Source organism: Corapipo altera, unplaced genomic scaffold, assembly GCF_003945725.1.
Source record: "Corapipo altera isolate COAL_440 unplaced genomic scaffold, ASM394572v1 175, whole genome shotgun sequence".
Taxonomy (NCBI): Eukaryota; Metazoa; Chordata; class Aves; order Passeriformes; family Pipridae; genus Corapipo; species Corapipo altera.
Window position 1 is genome coordinate 3,405,659 of NW_020884942.1, and position 20,125 is coordinate 3,425,783.

General features: G+C 42.8%; 1 protein-coding gene across 3 annotated transcripts in view; it reads right to left on the minus strand.

The window, feature by feature from the left end:
- The window catches only part of LOC113955844 (glypican-5-like), a 408,368-nt gene that overhangs the window by 371,472 nt on the left and 16,771 nt on the right, over positions 1–20,125 (minus strand). Inside the window, exon 1 of one of the 3 annotated variants that reach the window (XM_027661786.1) lies at positions 237–529. The exons of 1 other annotated variant lie outside the window; for it this stretch is intronic. In XM_027661786.1, coding sequence (XP_027517587.1) covers positions 237–396 — 160 coding nt within the window. In that variant the 5' untranslated portion in view covers positions 397–529. Of the gene's footprint in view, positions 1–236; positions 530–20,125 lie in introns of those variants that run through there. One more of the 3 variants, XM_027661785.1, reaches the window with a different exon arrangement.

A 20,125-nucleotide genomic window follows, 5' to 3' on the forward strand; every position in this document is an offset into this window, starting at 1 on the left:
AGCAGCACCTGCACAGTGTAAAACCGCAGGAGTCATCCCGGTCTGCTCTTCCTACAAAATCTTTTAGTTGTTTTAGCAAGCGACGTTCCAAACGCGCTCCGCTCCCCGCGCCGGCAGCAAAGCCCGGCTGGATGGAGGCACCGGGGGCGCACCGGCCGCTCGCAGCGGCAGAGCCCCGAGCCCCCCGCATCCCCTCCGCTCGCGGAGCAGCCCCCCGCAGGTGTGTCGGTACTGACCGGCCGTGGGCACGTCGGGGACCAGCTTGAGGGGCCCGATCTGCCGCAGCTGGAACGCCGTCCGCACTTCGTGGCAGCTGGGGGACCTGCCCGCCGCCGCCCCGCCGCACAGCCCCGCCGCCGCCAGCAGCCACAGCCCCAGGACGGCGCCGGCGGCCATCTCGCAGCCTGGCACACGGCCGCGGGCCGGGTCCCGGTGCCGGTCCCGGCGGCGGCAGCAGCAGCGCTGCCCTGCCCGCCGCCCGCGCTCCTCCTCGGCGGGAGCGGCCGCCGCCGCCCGCCCCTCCCCTCCCCTCCCCGCGGGGTCCGAGGGGCGCCACCGCCCCCCGATCGCGGCTGGAGAAGAGGGAGAGAGGGGAGAGAGCGCTGGCACAGCTCCCGTGACACGCCTCGGGGGGAGCTGTCCCCGCGGGACACCGACACGGAAGTTCTCCAAGAGCAGCGGTGCGGTCCCTGCGGGCCACGCAGACCAAGGGAGCGAACCGAGGTCAGTGGAAAGAGTCCCGAAAGAAGGAAGATCAGCACCAAAGGAGAGGCGCGCTCGCAGCCTGTGGTCGTTGGTAACAACAGGTACAGGAGCAGACAGAGCAGTAGGTATAAACCCCCTGAGCGCTGCAGGGTGCACGGTTTGCTTCGATTCCGAAATTCCTAGGAGATGACATGGAAGGGTCTTCGCTAGACAAGTGTTAACTCCAGCCAACAGTCCCAGCAGAGACTTTACACCAGGATACATATCTCTCTATACCAACTGCGGATATAAATTGTTCATTTGGACAAAAGCCAGCGGCAGATCTATCCTATATGGTCTGGGGGACATAGCCCCCTCCTGGGGATGACACCACCTTGAGAGCAGCCACTGTCACCATCAGAGAGCTGGTCTGTGATCTTTTCACCGCCCTAAGCAAGCTTCGGTATCAGCTGCTCTACCACACGTTTGAGAACAGAACTGCCCTCAACGCCCTTGAATATCTTCCATTTCACACAAACACTCCATTTCCAGAGAAGCCAAACCCAAGCGGTCTCCCACAAAGAGCCTCATTTGCACAGTACCTTTCAGGCATATGGAGCACGTTAGTAGCTACAAGAATGACTATTGTTTGAGGCCATTATGTGCGATTTCTTTAAGGTTACTTGCAACCTTCAACATGCTTCTAATGTGCTTCTGGAACAACGTGGGAGCCCACCTGCAGCTAATTTAACCATTATACATTCCCATAGGTAGTAATGAGAGGCTGAGCTCAGTGCTGAAGTTGCCCAAGTTGTATTTTAATAGCTAGAAGTGCAAATCCTTTAAACGATTTTCTTGTATTTTATCAAGACAATAAGAGATAACTCTCACTTTTTTTAAGAAAAAGCAATTTGATTCAGAACATTTAACTTGTAGACTAAAAAAACCCAAACTGGAAGAACAAACCAGCCATTTAATCAGGCTTCTAAACTCCAAAGCAGAGAACAAGTCACCTTTGAAGCCCTTGTTCTGAGTCCTTGGCTCATCCTGCAGTTTTCCAAGGTCAGACAAGAGCCCAGGACACCGCAGGACAAGACAGCATACCCAAAGGGCTGATGGCCATGGACATCAATACAGGTTAACTTTGCTGTCAGCTTAATATGGGTTATACAGCCAGCAAGCTTTAAGTTACATACACACGTTAACAGGATCAAATCGAGGGGGCAACAGGTAGATTAAAGAGAGATGCGTGAATAATCAGCATCAGTGAAAGAACAATTAGCATCATAAGGCACAAACTATTGTCCAGCATGTGGGTTTATGTACACAAGGAAGATAAATAAGTTGCCCCCAGTAGCATTTTGCATAACCTTGGGCCCAGTCCTAAAAGACTTTAATTCAGACAATACTCCCATTGACTTCAGTGGGAGCTCTGCCAAAAAAGAAATGGCAGGATGATTGATCTGATGAATAATTTACTTGACAAATAACAGCATTATTTGGCATATACATTATTCTATTAATATCATCAGATGAGTCCTGTGCAAGGGCTCGAGGCATTTAATTTAGTGGGATTCTTGCCATTGTTTTCAGTGGGTGGCAAGTTCAAATCTCAAATGGCTAATTATTTTTTAGCATGGTTTATTTTAATGTCTCATCTCTACATGATGGGTGTTCTTTTCCTCACCTGGCTTTTTAAGTCAGGTGACAGTTATTTTACTTTTTAATTGGTCCTCGGTAGAAGACAGTCCATTATGTTACCATCTTCAGCTCCCCTCTTCTCCTCAAAATCCTGCCAAGGAACCTGAGTTATCCACATGCCCAAATTCAGTAAAAACCATGTCAGTGAATTGTAACAACCATATATTTAATACAGGTTACTTCAATACATAATATTTATATTACTTGTTGTTTTGTGATAACTATAGAAGCATTAAATAAAGGTGACACGTTACATTTTTTTGGACTGAAGTTTAATTTTTTTTCGCCTCTGCAAAAAAATGTTGACCTTCCACACACTGTTCAGGTGTATGTTTTTGTCACTGATTACATCCATAGCAAGGAGATGGTCATTACCACCATCAGCAGCCCCAGGTGTTCACACGCACAGTCACAACCCACAGGTAACCACTGGCCTCCCTGCATCTCTGGGCTGACACTGAACCATCACACCTCTCTCCTGGCACTGCTTTGGTGACAAATATAACCTTCTGGCACCCATGAGTGTGCAAGATTGCAGACCTTTTTGGTGATCAGAATGCAGTATTCCTCTGCAGGCTCATTGTTTCATGGATATTTTTCACTTTACCAAATGTACAGTTTACAAGTGCCTGTTATATTTTTTTCTGAAAGAAAAAAAAAATATCATGCCTGAAAAGCACAGCTGTTAACTCTACCATAAAACTCATTTTTAAAAACATTATTAGGCCTCCAACCAGCCAATGATCTATGAAAGAAATACAATTGATATGACAACACAGCAAGTCAGGACAGCCACTAGTTACGAGAAAACATTCTACAGACAATGCTGAACAGAATTCTACTTTTTCATAATTTTCTACTGTTTCGTTTTAACAGTGTGAGAGCAATTATTTTGGTTCAGGCCAAAAATCCTTCAGCCCAATTACTTGTCTCCCATGGCAGACATCAGACCCACCATGCTTATTTAGAAATTACACCATGTGCAGCATATCAGCGTTCTCCCTCTCCAGATCTCAGCTCCAAGTCCCACCCTGCTACCCAGAGACTACTGTGCATGTTCTCTGGCATGAGCTGAGACCATCAGTCTAATCCCCAGAGGAGCAGCTTTTTTCTTGGTCATAAAAAATATAGCCTTGAGAAATTAGTATCTTGGCAAAGATGTAACAGAGGAAAAGGCACAGATTTTAATGACTCAATAAAACAGCACCTCCCAGGGCTGGTAACTGTCATGATCCAAGACAAACACGCTGTGGAGGTGACTGCATGATAACAGTTTTCTCATCTCAGTAGCACCAGCTCTTTCTGTTTGAATTCTTCCTCAAGCATCCTGGTCACCAAGCAGCTGAGAAGATGAATACACTCTTTGCCCTTACCTGCATGGCTCAGCATACAAATTAATTTAAACTGGGACAAGCAAGTAGTCTCTGAACTTACTCATGTGAGAAGCTGCCACACACAGTCCAAGGGAAATCAAGGAGATTACTCAAGGAGCAAAGGTTGCATAATGTACGCAGAAGAATCTAGCTCTAGTTTCACGTACTTCAAAACACCAATAATGGAAATAAGTTTCATATAAAAGAAGTCAGTAACTTACTGAGCATCTTTCAGAAGCTGCTCCCCCCAACAACAGGAGAGCCATACCACAGCAAACACCAAGAATTCATAGCTGGTCCCACAAACACCAGCATCAAACTCACAGTGCTAAGGATTATAATACACTGCAAAAAGAACATATATAGGAAGTAATTTTTTGCTCTCCAGAATGGTCCAGCTGGATGGACACACAGGGCAGAGGGATGTGTGGACTCAGGCTGGGGCACACATACCCCACTGAGCAGTTGTAATTCAGAGCACCCACCCCCTTACCTCCCACAAAATGTGTACCTGGGGCTTCCATAGTGACAGACATATGTCACATTTAAAGTGCCAGATTTAACCTTAAAATACATATCAAAAGCTGCCTTTAATTTCTGATAATCTTACAAGAACTCCTGGCTGTTTCCTCCCTGACCGGTAAAAGTCACAAGATGTTCAGTGGACATTGTTAATGAATTCAAAACAGCTTCTAGAAATTCAATCTTTTCTTCGAAAACAGTGCCCTTATTCAAAGGCTTATGGTATGGAACAAGATCATCTTCCAAAAGTACAGTTCATAAAAAATTAAAAAGATCACATAATACTTATAATAGAAGTGTTAATAACATCATTATAATACTTGTAATAGCTTTTTCTTGCAGAACATAATGCCCCAACTGTCATTTGTCTAGCTGGGCACTCAAAAGATGATTTTTAACTATGTGTCAGAATTTGAAGTTAATTAAAACTAATTGCCCACTGTACTGTAAGTGATGCCATTGCATTTCCAAATAGCTCTGTTTCCATGGGATGATTTACTTAACATTGGTGTCTCTCACTGACTGAATTCTCTGTTTGCCTTAATTGTGTTGTTCAAGTTGTTTATCTTTTCTTTCTGCCCTGCAACTTTACATGAAAGGTCATCAGTAGCAAAGTTCATCGTAAGATTGACACTTCATCAATGTGGCAGAAAGCATCCTAGAATATCAACTAGTTTATCAAAATGAATGAGCTCCTCTGGCATCTCATATTACTGTTCCCACCAGCCACCACTTTCTGTCCTCAGATTACTTGTTTATGTGCTCAGTTTTGTAGCAAAACTTTATAGCTCAGCACCACTGCTCTGGTACAGCAGTATTTGATATCTTTACCGTATGGGTGCAAAGTAAATCTCTTTAATGAGAACACATACAGCCAGAAAACAGTGCTGCTACTCCCTCACACCACTAGCATATGTGCAGACCTTTTCAACTTTCTGTGTGTCCAGAGTGTAAGTCTCCACATGTTGGATCACATAAAATGGTAGTATCCCCTCCCTTCACGGGGAGGGTATGAAGGGTGTGAACCTAGGGTTAAATAAGAGCGAAGGTAGCCAGGCACAAGTTTTGCAGCTACCCCCCAGCATGAGGGACTGGGGGACTGCAGTAGCAGGCAGGGATTATTTCTGGAAGGAGCACAAGAAACTGAGGAGGAAGAGAGGGCGCTGGATTTCCAGCACGCCACAGGTCAAATCTAGTGAAAAAGCACAGCCCTTTCTGCAACTATGACAAAAGCAGGCTGCTTGCCACCACGCTCACATACAGCGTGGCAGGTTCACATCACCTGCTCACTTCAACTCACTGAACTTTCCCCATCTGCCATCTGCAAATGGTGCTAGGACAGAATTTCTAGGACTGCTGTCAGCCTTGTGGCATCACACCTGCGGAGCCTGATGGTGGTGGTAATGGAGGCTTCGACAGGAAGCCTTTGCCATGGTAACACTCTTCCTTACAATTTGGTAGTAGGAGTTATATCAAGAAACCCAACAATACACCTGTGTGAAGTACCTGCCCTTGACCAAAGCATCTTCCAGTCAGCACACAGCATCATAAGCACCAACAACCAGTAGGGAGCTGGAATGAGCCCTGAAGGAAACTTTTGTTGCTGTAGAAAACATATTATAGAGGACCAGCTCCTGTATATTTATGTTTTCCAGCCTAAGAACATGCCTTAGAAGTTATTTAACACACGCAAACTTGCCCTGCTCCCTGAAGTCAAATCCTGCCCAAACCCATCCCAAGTGCCAAGAATCCTATTCAAGCCCAGCTCCACAGGGCAGGTGGTGGTCAGATGAGACAGCCAACTTGCTCTGTGGACAACCATCAGCTTGCCCTGCGCTCTTGGGCAGGAGCCTCTGCAAAGCCACTCAGCACAAGTCATCCACAACCTGCCTAGAGACCCACTGGGTATATGAGGGGCTGCAGGGGAAGACTGTGTTAAAATTGCTGGCATGGAGACAGACCATCATTTATTAGTAAAATCTGCAGTGGAGAGATGTACACACTGACAGACATGAAAAAAGCACCACGTGTCACCAAGCCCAACTTCCAGTTGTTTGACTCACACTATACTCCTAGTCCACTCCATTATGGAGGGCAACAGCAGCTTGATAGCCTGGAGACTGGATAAGCATTAGCAGAACAGGCACAAGTCACTGCTGAAATATGCCTGGGAAGTTTGCCTGTGTAGTCTGAAACACATGTGGTTAAAATATGCTATTCATAAAAAATACATGTTGAAAACAACTTTTTCTAATTGGCATTCACTGTTGTCACTTCTATACAAACATTTCTGCTAAAGATTTCAGTGCTGAGGAGCACTCCAATAGGAGAATTCCGAAGTAGAAATCTACACTTCAAGAAAACTACGAAAAGCTTCCTGGTTCCGTAGTGCTGGAAGCAAGTTTCACAGTTTCTCTCTGGTTCAACATCTGCCCAGTACATTATTCACTGCAAGTGGACTTGGAGAAGTGTCTCTCAGAACAGGAGCTGGAAATGGTGGAATTGGGCAAGTCACTTGCCTAACTTCTCCCACATGATCATGATCAGGGCAAATACTCAACCCCTTTGCAAACTGAGCAAGTGTGACATAGAATCAAAAAAATAAAAAGTAAGCACACTGGGCTGCATTTGAATGCCTGATACATTCTACACATACCACTGCATTTTTTAAGAACTGTACTTAACAACTTGTTTCTTTTGTTTGAATATTGAAAGTCATCTTTTGCTGTTTTGTCTTACACCATAAAGTGACTTGTAGATCTAATGCAATGAGTAATCCTGGAGCTGAAAAGTGCTTTTCAAAGTGAGAGAACGTGAACGCAACAGCTCAGTTAAACCTCGTATGTAAGTGCAAACTTTTCCCAGTTGGTTTAGCTCATGAGTAGTACAGCAATTGCTGCAATCCTTCACATAAGCAAAACAGGGGTATTTGACCCCTTTAACTCCAGCTATGGGAACTACTCTTAGCAAAGTAAAATTTTTTTCCCTGTTGCAACAGGTCTGTATTAGTGGTTCTTGCCAGCAGATCAGCAGTTTAAATTGCAGCTCCTCTGGGGAGGCATCACTGCAGCTTAATGACATGACTTTCATGGTGCTTTCATTAACAGAGGGTGTAACAAGCAATGACACAAACCCTCTGCTTGGGGGTCAGCCTGCTGCCATCCCTCCCTGAGCACACACCCCTCTCCAGGATTCCGGGCGATTCCTGGCTTCATCTGCTAGACACCAAATTTTTCATGCACATGACTCTCTCTAATCTCTCCTCTCCAAGAGAGTGCAGGAAAAAGCAGATGAGGCCTGAGCAAGTATAAATTAATGCTGACATTTGCTGGAATAACGTACTCTCTCAAGCCTCTGCATCTGACGCCAATAGAGGCTGCTGGCGACATGCATTTATATGCGACTTTCTGCTAAATCAGAGCATCATCTGAGATTATGTTTAGGAGACATCCTGAGATTTGTGATGGTCCCTAGAGCCATAGCCGAGTTCTGAGCCATCTATTCTCACTGACTGCTAAGATTTCTTACAGGCAATTTTTAGAGACAAAACTCAGGATAAATCCCACCCATGATTCACAAGGTAACAGGAAAGCTTTGTTTGACTTTGAAGTACAGATTACTCAGTGGTGATAGCACTACCTATTCTACACAGCTCATTTTCTTCCTTCAAAACCAAGTCCAGGGCTGGTCATAAGTGAGTTTCTGCCCTGCAAAGTAAATCAGGAACAAATGTGGACCCTGACACATGACACCTGTTGTCCTCAAGTTCTTCACACAGTTGGGAGTTGAATGAATCACAATTTTCTACGGAGTGGCAACTGTATGCATGCAATCTAAAATTCTTCAAAGCCAGTGCAAAGCTCCTGTGACTCCAGTGAGCTTTGGAACAGGTCTGCTGTGGCCTGGTGCTCCTGTACATGAGTCATCTCTGACCATTCAGAGACAAGGGCTCATGCCATGCTCTAACTCACCCACTTTCTGCTCTGTTTTCAGACTGATCCGTGAGGAAAGACCTACAGAATCTTTGCCCTCTGAGGCAGCAGTTCCAGCTGCAAACCCAGGAGGATCTCAGCCTGAAGCTGAGAGTGACATTATTTTTTTTAATAGAGTTTATATACCTTCCACCAAGCAACGTCTTAGCCACAGCTCTCCTCACTGACTGAAGTCAGCATGCAAGAATTTAGCCCTTTAAATTATGAATTATAGGAATAGATATGTTCAAAACAAAGCCTTAAAAGTCATCAATAAACTAGATACTAGGACTTAGTGTGTACTCACAACTAGAATTTGCACTTAAAGATGTAGCAAGCCTTTTCATGAGGGAAAACAGTACTAATGGGGTATTTTTTTAGTTCCACTTAAGGTGTGGCATGCTTCATTTGCTCAAATGGAATATAATATGTCTTTGTATTGAATTATACTTGGGCTGATTATTAAATGAAAACCATTATTCCATTATAGCCATAAGAAATGGAAATGTTGCATATGGCTGTGTGCAATCCATTAACTGGCTCATGGAGTTGAAGACCTTTCAGAGACCATTACAAATCCATCCCATTCCCTCTCTGACAGATTTTACACACTGATATCTGCACCGGATGCAAGAAGCATAAGGTTGTATAGAACCACTATTAATCAGCCTTTATATACAGTTTTTGCCAACAAAGAATATTCTGAACTTATTCTTCATATATTGTTTTTTGATAAGTATGTGATGCATGGAGAACAATTTAACTATTCTAGCAAAAGTACCTCACACTGAAGAGTTCCCAGCCAGCTGGTCTGCAGCAATGTCCACCTTAACTTTCCTCTTGCAAGACAATAATTGACCTAACACATCTTGCAGTTTGGGGATATTATCAAAGTGGGAATAAACAGGGAAGTTGCCTTAGTTGACTAATGGATCTTTGAAAATCTTCCACAATACTCCTGCTGGTATATGATTTTTTTTTTTATGCTGCATGTCATTTTCTGTGTGCAGAACTTTTAATATTAGAATTATTTACAATGATTCAGCATGATCCTTTGTTTTTGCAATATTCTTTGAAATAATCTGATCATCCAGCTATGACTCTGCATGGTTTGTGTATAAAAAAAAGGTTAAGTTTACAGTGTGAAATCAGTCTTTTCTAACTTCCTTTGTATCATCTAATGTGGGCAGTCAATTTGGATTTAAAATGACACAAAAATAATGACTCAACAAAAGATACTAGTTAAACGCAAAAGTTTGATCCAAGTTTTAACTAGGAATGTTTTGCTACCCAAAATTAATCTTTCCTTTTGGATTTGTTTTGTTACATGAATTTTCCAGGCTGTTTGATACAATCAGTTAGTTCCCTCCTTTCTCCGTTATCCATGCCATACTCACCAACTCACATCAGTACTCAAGAAGTTTTACCCAGAAATGGTGATCACAGAATGAGATTTTAGCTACCTGTGACTGACAGGACAGAGGGACACGTGATACAGAAGCTACACAGAAAGTGATTTGTCACCAAAGGAGGGGAAGAGGCTCTAATGAGTTGCAAGTATCTGGACACTTTGTACACAGCAGGATTCCAATCAAGATAAGCACAGAAGGGGGACCCTTTTAGAGGTGGTGAGATAGGGAAAACAGATCTAAGCCATTGAAATTACCAGCTGGCTCTCTTTGATCCTATCAAATAGCACTGAGCATCTCTTTTCTGATGTTCAGATAATGTTTCTTACTAACATCTAAAAGAGAAAAAAATTCAGAAAACAAACACAAGGAAGAACTAAATAAGAACTGTGAGGTGCTTGGAAAGCAGTAACATCAAGTACAGTCCAGTGTGTTGGCACTTTCATTGCCAGAGCTTTCAAATATGCCTTTACTTAAACAAAATCTTATGTAGTTTGTACATTTTCTAGCAATAGAGTGATGGCTGATGTGCTAAAAATGTATGACTCATGCAGGCTGTTCCATTCCATTTCCTCCTGAATAAAGATAACTGCTGTCATCTTTGTCTTAGGGCCAACATTTTGGATAATCTGCCTTTGACACTTATATCCCTAAGCCAGTTGGGATTTCTCCTTGGGTCAGTTCCCACCCCCTCTTCCCAAAGGAACAAAGGCAAAAAGCTGATGCAATTCCTCAAAAGTAAGGTGGCTCTGCAGTGGGTCTGGCCTGCCTTAGTCAGGCAGTAATTAATTATCTAATTAACTGATCCGAATCCCTATCCCTGTGCACACAGGGATCCACAGGCGAGCTGTGACAACTAAACATCTTTCTGGCAAGTCTGTTATGATCTCTCATAGCTCAGCACACAAGTTGAGACAGCCTCACCTCCAAGGTATCCAACCTACCTTACAGGAATGAACTCCGAACTCCAGGAGAATGGAACCCAAGGGGTTTTTCCTATTTTTGTTGACCTGTTGTTACTAGGGTCAGTGTTATTTCCAGTTACGCCACACTCCACCACCAGGAATTCTCCTATGGGCTTTTTTCTTCATTCACTAAATTCGTTCAGAAGAGCCGAGACCAGATGCTTACACAGAGGTGACAGAGAAGGGAAACCTGCCCAACTTGGCAGGATCCAGGAGCATCTGGTAGCAATAAAATATATCAGAGATTGCTATTGCACTTAAAGAGACTCTCCTCCTAATGCAACAATCTTCTAGAGAAAACCTTTCCCACAACTGGCTACAAGAACTCGACAAATTCTTTTTCTGTCTAATTTTTCCCACTGTTTTCAATACCATGTCAAGCTTGTGACCAGAAGGGTTTATCCCTTCAGTTCCTCATCAGTGGGGCACTTGCTCTTTTTTTTTCCCTCAGCACCAGTGGTTCTGAGGAAAGGAGAACAGTGATAGGAAATAGGAGGGATGAAGAATCAGAGCAGCTCAGAAAAACTATCCAGAAAACATTCTCAAGGGAAACACCTTGCTGAAAACAGGAATGGGAGATAATCCACCCTGCTAACTCTAATTCATGGCAGACATGCTCTTTCTAGGCGTTTAAGGTCCTCCTGTCTGATCAGTTCAGGCTCCCGAGTCCCTTCCTAGGAACTCGTGAAAAATCTAAATATACTTTTTAATCCCCAGGCTAAAAATCTAGTGAGCTGCCATCATGCCCACTCCAAGTTCTTTTAATAAAAGCACATCTTTTAATAGGAAAATTCAATTCTGTTGATACCTCAGCTCACCCATGAGAAAATAGGCATGAAAGCAGCACTTTTTCCTGGACAAAAGTATTTTTTATGCCAAGCTGCCTGCACTAAATCATTTTTCCTCATTTTATTTCTTTGCTGGAAAGACTCTCCTCCCAGTACTTGTTTCATAACAATAGAAAGATGAACATGCACAGAAATTTGCAATCAGGACCTCCACAGCTGTTCACTGCAGCAGAGAAATCATACAAACGACTCCCTTCTGTGCCTGCCCCTTGCTACACCATCATAAATCTGCATTCCCATTTCCTCTGGCACAAGGACAGCAGAGTTCACTGGAACTGCCAGAGCCAACAGAACAAGCTCTCATCCTTATTACTGTCCAACTGCAAGACAAAAAAAAAAATAACAACCCTGCTTTGGTAGAGCACAGAGGGTTTGGAGGTCTCTGCAGCAGCCAGGCATCTGTGGAATTGCAATTAGCTGACAGAAAGGGGCACACAAGGGCTGCTCCTGGCTTTCAGGGAATTGCCCTCTTCAGATGGAGCCTTGCTCTGTTAGGAAGCACCCCGCAGAAAAAGGCACTGTCACTAATTTAGAATTCCACCTGAAAAAGGGTAAGAATGTCACATGAATTGTAAGATTTCAGCAAGTTGAGACAAAGCTCCACAGGGAGGTAAAACTTCAAATAGAAACATAAAACTTACTATTAAAGGCAAAGCCAGTTTGAAGTATTTCATAGGGAGGAAAAAAAAAAATCAAGCTGTAAAACCTTGGATCTTCTAAGGACCACAATCCTCATTCAGTTATGGCAGCAACTGGAGGATGCATTTACCCCTCAACCCTTCCTCACTCACCTCATCACTGGGATCAGGTTATTTTAGGACGGTAATTTCTCCCTGCAGTAACAGGTCTGGCCTCAGCCATCAATCCAGTGCACTGCCAGTTGAATAAGAGAGTCTATCCCAACAAAAGCAGAACTGGACCAGAGCAAAAGCTGTTAGTACCACAAAGCTCACAGTTTAAATGTGGTATTTTACTGCTATTTAGTAATTTAACAAGAAAGCAGATTTTTCCCCATTTTAAAAAGCCTGCGTATCAGTATCTCTAGCCAGATGCTATGCTTGAATTCTTGAGCATCTCCCATTTAGAGAACATCACTGGCTTCTATTTGGTTTTTTTCACCTTTTTTGTAGGTAAAACAAAATAAACTTTTCCTTTTTACAGCCAAACACTCTCTCCAAATGACAAAAAAGTGTAGCCAATGAACTGAAAATGATACATAAGGAAAGCCACCTCTGTTCAGAAGAGTTATTCCAATTGGTTGATGAAAGGCATTCTGATATAGCCAACTTGTGTTAGAAACAGGACAGAATTTCTGCTAATAAAAAGACAGTTCTCAAGTATTGACTATTAATTTCAAATGAAATTTGCTTAATAATGCTTTAGGATAGCAGTATAATTATGTCATTTCCCCATTAGATTTAATAAGTCCTTTTGTGTGCACCAAGATGACATAAAACACATGATATACAAATAAATCAGAAAAAAGAATTACTGAATACTTCTCATAATTTTGCCAAGGATTCTGAAATTTCTCATTAAAAGAGGGCCTGGCTGCAAAGAACAAATCCATATAACAAACTAATATACTGTTGCTGAAACATGTGTAATACATACAGCAAGATTATAAATATGGATTTTATGCATCACTGTACAGAAAATGCAGTGAAATCTCTGCTTCCCACAAATGTAACAAAGGAATAAACATGTTCTAGGAATGGATTTATTGCACAAAGTTCCACATCTAAGAGGTCTCCAGAGCAGAATTACATACTAGGCACACTCTGATTGATAGCAGCTTCCACTGCAGGCCCCTTTATCCCCTAACTTATTTCCCTGTCAAAGCTACAAACTAATTTTTTTCCCTTTTTGCCTTTTTCTTCCATTCACTGACAGTTAAAACACTTCTAAGCAAGGTTTCTGAAAACCCTTTTTAATATTAAAAATGTTATACTTTCAAGGATTCCTAAAACATCCTTGCTCATGGAGTGCACTTGGACTCCATTCTCTAGTACAGGAATCCCACGCTACAGGAGAAACTTAAAACAGTCTTTTGAAGCCTGGGTTGTGTGCAAGGAATCACTGTGCAGCCTCTGACCCTTCCCATTAAAAGTCATGGGAATTTCTTTACCAAGTCACACAATCTACAGATCATCCCATTTTCCTGAAAAGAGGCACTGCCATTTAACAGAAAGCTGCGCAGTGTTCATCTTGTCCTAAGGAAGGAGGGTACGTCCTTCTGCAACTCCAGCTGAACCTTACTGACCAATCCACGAGGAAAAACAGCAAGGAAGAGATAATCAGATCCATGCTGCTGTTTTTAAAGAAAATCTCCCTTTTGCTACTGATGGAAAGTGAGTCAGCATTATCTGAATGAGTCTGTACTGCTATTTTTCCATCTGATTGTCACGTATATTTAAAGCTTTGCTAAAAATCAATCTGTAGTGCACCTTTGATGATAACACGAGCTCATTTATTAACATAAAAATTAAAATCTGACAGACACCTGCATATGTGCTCATTGAGGACTCTGTTACTGGCATTGACACTGCTACTGTTACTTGCAAGGCTGAGCATAAATCCCCTCAGCTGCAGAACTGGGGACTGCAGAGTGGACAAATATGCTGCACAGTGGCTTTCAGACACATTGCATCAATTTATTCACAAGTCCAAAGCAAAACCTGTCCTAATTGCATTGAATCAGCCTCACTTCCTTTGAAGACACCAGTTTTACGCCAAACCCTGGTAACTGAACATCATTTGTTTGTTGTTTGTATTGAAATGAAGTGCTAACTAGTACATCTCCTGTTAAAGAAAGAGTGGCATTGAGTAATTCTAATCAGTTCCTTTATGAGAAAGTCTGTTTCCCTTCTGCCCATGTTTGCTGTCTGCATGCTAATTCACCCTTGCTTCAACAGGCAGCGTTGTCACCACTTACCTAACTGAATCTGGATTTATTTTTTTTTTTATTAAATCACATTAAGGCAGGTGTAGTAAATGATTATTCACCTGGATTGCATTTTTCCTGGGATAGAGACATACGCAAACACCATCATAAGTCAGTGTCAAATATGTGCTTGCTTTAACTACACTGTACAATGACTGATTTCCTGCAGTTTGAGTAGGTTTTATATATTCTTGTCTCCTCTGTCTTGTACAGTATGCTGCCACTTACTACATTCAGTAGAGAAAACCTATGGCCTACTACCCTACATTAAAGCCCTGCTAATTAATTACAGATCTTCTTCCAATGTGTTCAGGATCAATGGGAGAAAAAAAAAAAATGTGTCCCATACTTTCCCCTTTGTTTTTCCATTTCCACACCACATCCAATGGCTCTTGTATTTAAACCCTATGCTGAATGTAATGAGATGCAAGTCTCCACCGTGTCCATGGTTACTATTTACTAACAAACCTGATGATGTCAGGAATTTAATTAGGTTGTTTCTAGCACAGAGATTTTAAACCATGAAATCATTAAAGTGTCTAATCTTTTCTTTGTTTGGATTTTATAAAAAAAGTAAACCCAAACTAAACACCATTCCTGTCACAGAAAGCTGAGCTTCTCAGGGTTTGCCAGGCATAACACACTAACAGGTTTAAGAGTAATTAACACAAGCTATTCCACACACTATCTTTTTTTTCAAACTACACCACAGCAGCAACTGCCACTAGCACTATTGGGCTTCAAGATTGTACCAGTGTTTTTATTACAAATCCTTACTTTTAAGATTTATAACTTGGCTGCAAAAATGAGCTTCAGGCTAAGATTTGGCATACAGGCTCAAGCAATTAATTTTTAGCACCAAAGTTGTTATAAACCAACATGGAGCTGGAATGTTTCTGTGAACCCCCCCTCCTCACTACAAACAAAGGAAGGCTGTGGAAATATCCCCTGAGTGTCTCTGCACGACCTGGCCTTCATCCACCTAAGCCCTGGAGCCCTTGTCCTGCTGAAGCCACCTGCTGCCCTGTGCATTCCCTATGCAGGAGAGCCCCTGCCTGCCTGCCCCACTGCCAGAGGCTAAGCAGCCTTTGATGGGAGCAAAACTTCCTTGGCCTCAAAGAGGATCCAGCCCAGAAGTCAGTGTAGGGAAGGACAGGGATCTCCTGTGCACTCCTGCCCTGGGCAAACCCTTCCAAGGTCCAGGAGTTCTTTAGGGAGTCAACAATGAAGCCACCAAGCACAAGGCAGCGAGTTCCAGGAATCCATGTCACTGTGATTTGTGTGCAAAGTTTGCTTCCAGGGCAAAGTGAACTGCAGTCACCCACATACTTATTTACACTTTTTCTTTTTGTCAAGTCCTTATAGCCCTTAAAGATCCAAGGGCCAGATTAAGCTGGTCTTCACTAGGAAGACCATTCTGTCACGGTGCTGCTGCCTGCAACAGCTCCATGTTAAAGGAATAAGGACAGGAGCAGACAAAGCATCTCCTGCACCGGGTCATCCCTGCCAGCTTAGCTCACAAACCTGGGACCACATATTGCTCCAAGGTGAGATAATCAGAGCGCTCTGTCCAGCAGAGGTACAGCCTGTGTTCAATCAGAGACAGAGACTACAGGATTAGCAGCAAGCAAGGAAGTACAGGTAACTAATACCCGTTACATTCTCTGCTCTAATCTAACTAAAGGAAAGCACAGAACTTGAGGCAGTGATGAACATGGTCCCTGACCCTCCTTTCACCACCTGCAACCCAACCTAATCAGAGAAATTCTTCCTTGAGCAAGACTTAAGTCAGAAAACAACTTTCAAGACCACTTTCTTTGCATGATATCAAGGTAGTTTCCACTAGTTACAGTGGGATGAAAATGCAGCTCATCAGAATCATACTCATATCAAACTCTGGGCCACCTGTTATGTGTCCTGCTTATGCTGATCTCCAGCTGAATAGCTGTGTATTCATTACCTCTGCATGAAAACTACTCTGCACAATGGAATCTGAGTCCCTGCAAGGAGGCTACTATAGTACAGACAAGTGACAAATGTGAGGATTACTGTAATGCCCTCAGGAGAATTAGAGCATGCCAGGAAAACTCAGGCCAGTTCATCTCTACAAAAGGGATAAAACCATTCTTTATCATTATTACCACCAAAGCTTCTTAATGTGCAAAGTCAGAGGTATCCTGTCAAAAAGCAGTAGGATATCAGACAAACTAAAGATCTCCATTAAACACAAATTTCCCAGAGTCATATTTCTGGAGTTTTGACAGCTTCCTCTTTGCCATCAAGAACAGAAATTTCATGAAAGTGTCTGAAGTGACAGGAATGTGATCACACTTAAAGAGGAGGGGAAAAAAATAAAAATCAAAGGTATAACTTCAAAGGAAAAATAAGCTAGAAGTCAAACTCAAGTAAATTAACACATGGAATTGCTAAAGGCCCCAAAGAAGAGTTTTTCAGAGCATATCCTTTTGAATAGAAAGATGTTGAAAGGTAGATTGGTAGAAGATCATTGCATTGGAGTTTTAAGACAGTGGTTTGGTTTTGTCATGTAAGATAAAAGCAACTCAGATTTACTGCTACTTCATGTAGCAAGATTCTCATGAAGTTCAAGATAAACACTGAAGAGGATTATAGTGGGGTAAGAGGGTTTTTACTTCTGAATGATTAAACTTTTCCTAAAAAATGCTAATGTGGTTTGGTGAAAGCATTTTGCTAATCTTAGCAAATTGTTTTGGTTGCAGAAGAAACCAGACTCTGAAGTTTCTTCAGTTCAAACCCACTTATTTTCTGATTAAGACTTTAGGAAATAATACAAAGATGTAAGTATTTAACAGAAGTTTTTTTGTTTGGTTGGGTTTTTTTTAATTTTGAACTTTGAAAGTGAGACTACATTTGAAGTTCTTGGCACTTAATTTTTGAATCACCAGAAACACTGGTAAAAATAAACTGAGTCAAAGGTGCAATCATCCCACATCCTAGAAAGACTGCAGAATGGGTGCCCCTGAAGAACCTGAGCTAGCATGTTTAGAATACTCTGCATCTGGATTTGGACCAGTCTGTCTCCCCAGGTTCCTCCATCTAAATTACTCTGTGAAGCCAGTTCTCATTTATTTAGAGAGCTCTGAAGATAGCACTCATCTCTGTATAGGTCAGTCTCTAAGCTTATTGGTAAAGGCCAGTCCCTTACAAACTCAAAACCATTTCATTGAATTTCTCCACAGGCTCATGCCAGTCTTCCAGAAACAAGAAGGAAATAATCTGTTCCTGTCAAAGACAAGTAGCAGTTGAAAAGACTTTTGGACAGAGGGATAGATAATTGTCCATTGTCCCCTGACAAGTTCAGTTCCTTACACTGCAGTGGTAGGTGAAGGCTGCCTGTGTTTCTGTACACACATTAGAAATGCAGGTGCCCCACCCGTTTCTAGTAATATTCTCCTCAGTTGAAATCAGTCCCTGCCTTGGGATGGGCCTTTGCCCACTGTAGGCCTCAGTCAGAGAGGAAAGCCCACATCCCATGAGGAAGGCAGCTGTTGTCCAGAGGAACGGCAGCAGTCCTGCCACTGCCCTCAGCACCGCGCCTGACACGCCAAGGGGATGGAACACAACCTCTCCACATCCCTGGGACAGCTCTGCACAGCACTCTCAGCTCAGCATGTACAGCATTTTGTCATTTAGATTTTGCTTCCCTGTTTTTTCAAGGCATGGCTCCCGAGATGAACTCCTGAACATGCGGGGGACTCCTGCATGTCACCATTTGTGAATGGGGCCCACATCAGGGCTTCTAACCCCACAGCTTTTGACGTTCCAGGAGTCAAGTAATCAAGGTGTTCTCAGGGCAGCTGGAAGTACCTGTGGGTGAAAGACTTGGCAACAATCACTTTCTTTAGAAATTTTTTAGATCAAGAGATGCCTCGTGGCTCATAAGTCACCTTAAAGCAGCAGAGAGGACACTGAAGATGAGTGAGTGAACAGCTATTACTTAAGTGAATGACAAAGACTGTTCTAACTGAGCATTTAATTACTTTGACCTTGCAATAAAAAGCATCCTCTTTATTTTTGCTCCAGATTTACATAATCAGTTTCTTTTCTCTTTGATCACTTAACAACATGCATTTCTCCTGTACAGAGCCTTGCTGTTGTTCCCATCAGACTCTAGAATGCAACTGTGTGCTGTTATTGCACAAAAAGCACAAACAGCAGGTTTGGGCACTCTGCCATTGCCATTTCACTTATTTTCATCTCAAATGCAAAATGTTCTTTGAACAAGAATGAGATGTGTGTGTCACAGTGGGGAGGGCAAAAATATGAGCTGAAAGTCAGGCAGGGTATATTGTGCTCACCACACTGTTTTTGTGGGCTGAAAGTCACCCATGAACACTCACCGTGGGGGGGGGAAATCACATTGAAAGCCAAGTAACAACCCTTGGAAAAATCTCCCCAGTACATGCAGATAGCAAAGAATTAGCAACATACCTTGGTCTTTATTTACTACTGGAGTCTGATCTTTTAAGCAAAAGGACAAAGGAGTGGGCAGAGCAAAGGAGAATTGTCAGAAAGGCAGGTACAGCTTTCAGCACACTTCTGTTACCTTCTGCCTTCCACTAGAAAAATTATGATGAACATAGGTAGAAGTAGAGGATGAAGGAGTAGGGCTAGCAAAGACAGATGGTTTAAGTCTGTGGTAACTGGAGGGTTCTTAAAATGGCTGCTTAGTTGATGTGCTCAAAAACCACAGTGCAGAATAAGGGCCTGAAGCCAAAAGGAAGGGATACAGCTTGCCCCATCAAATAAGAATTTAAGACTCCAAGCCTTCCCCTGTGTTGGGCCACAACAAAAAGTGGTAAGTGTAAAAATACTACAGGTGCATAATGAAACGCATCTCATCGGTTTAAATATTTACTCCACTAGAATGATGGCACAAGGGAAGGCAGCACACAATAGTTTTCTGAAAGGAGGCAAAGCAGCTGCAATTCATTTCAGCACCAAAAAATCAGTAGCTTAAAACCAAAATAAAAAAATACATTTGGTTAATTGAGGAGTCTCTGGAGAGACAGTGTCTACATAGTCCAACTGTGGCTCAGAAGACGTAAAACTGATCCAAAAGTTCATCCTGGGAAGATCCTAAATGAACAATTTGTACAATATGGCCTCAACAAGAGCCTTACAATAAAATCTAAAAAAAGCCTGCCCTTTTTTTTTTTTTTTAATTATTTGGTAGGAAGTTCTCTCATTCATGGCTAGGCTTCACAAACGAAGATTTGGGAAGGCTCTATCCACATTTGTGAAAGGTACGCTGGTGGCTAAAAAGGCCAATACATGACAGACATATCCAATTGCAAAAGGCACAACAGAAAGACTCCTTAGATGGTGTATTCTGCAAGACATGGTTCTTTCTGCGTAGTCTTTTCTCCTCGAGAGTGATCCTGTGTCTGTTCTCAAAGGAGACAGCTGCATTATAGATGGTGTGTCTCCAGACCTCCCAGTTGGAGGCCAGAGTAGACCAGTTATGGTGATCAATATGGCCAAGGCTGAGATGTTGTTTCAGGGAGTCCTTGTATCTTCTCTTTGGGGCTCCTCTCCTGCGGCAGCCAGTGGCAAGTTCACCATAAAGCAGGATCTTAGGGAGGCGGTGGTTGGTCCTTCATCCTGGAGACGTGCCCTGCCCAGCACAGCTGTGTTCTCAGCAACATGGCCTCAATGCTTGTGACTGT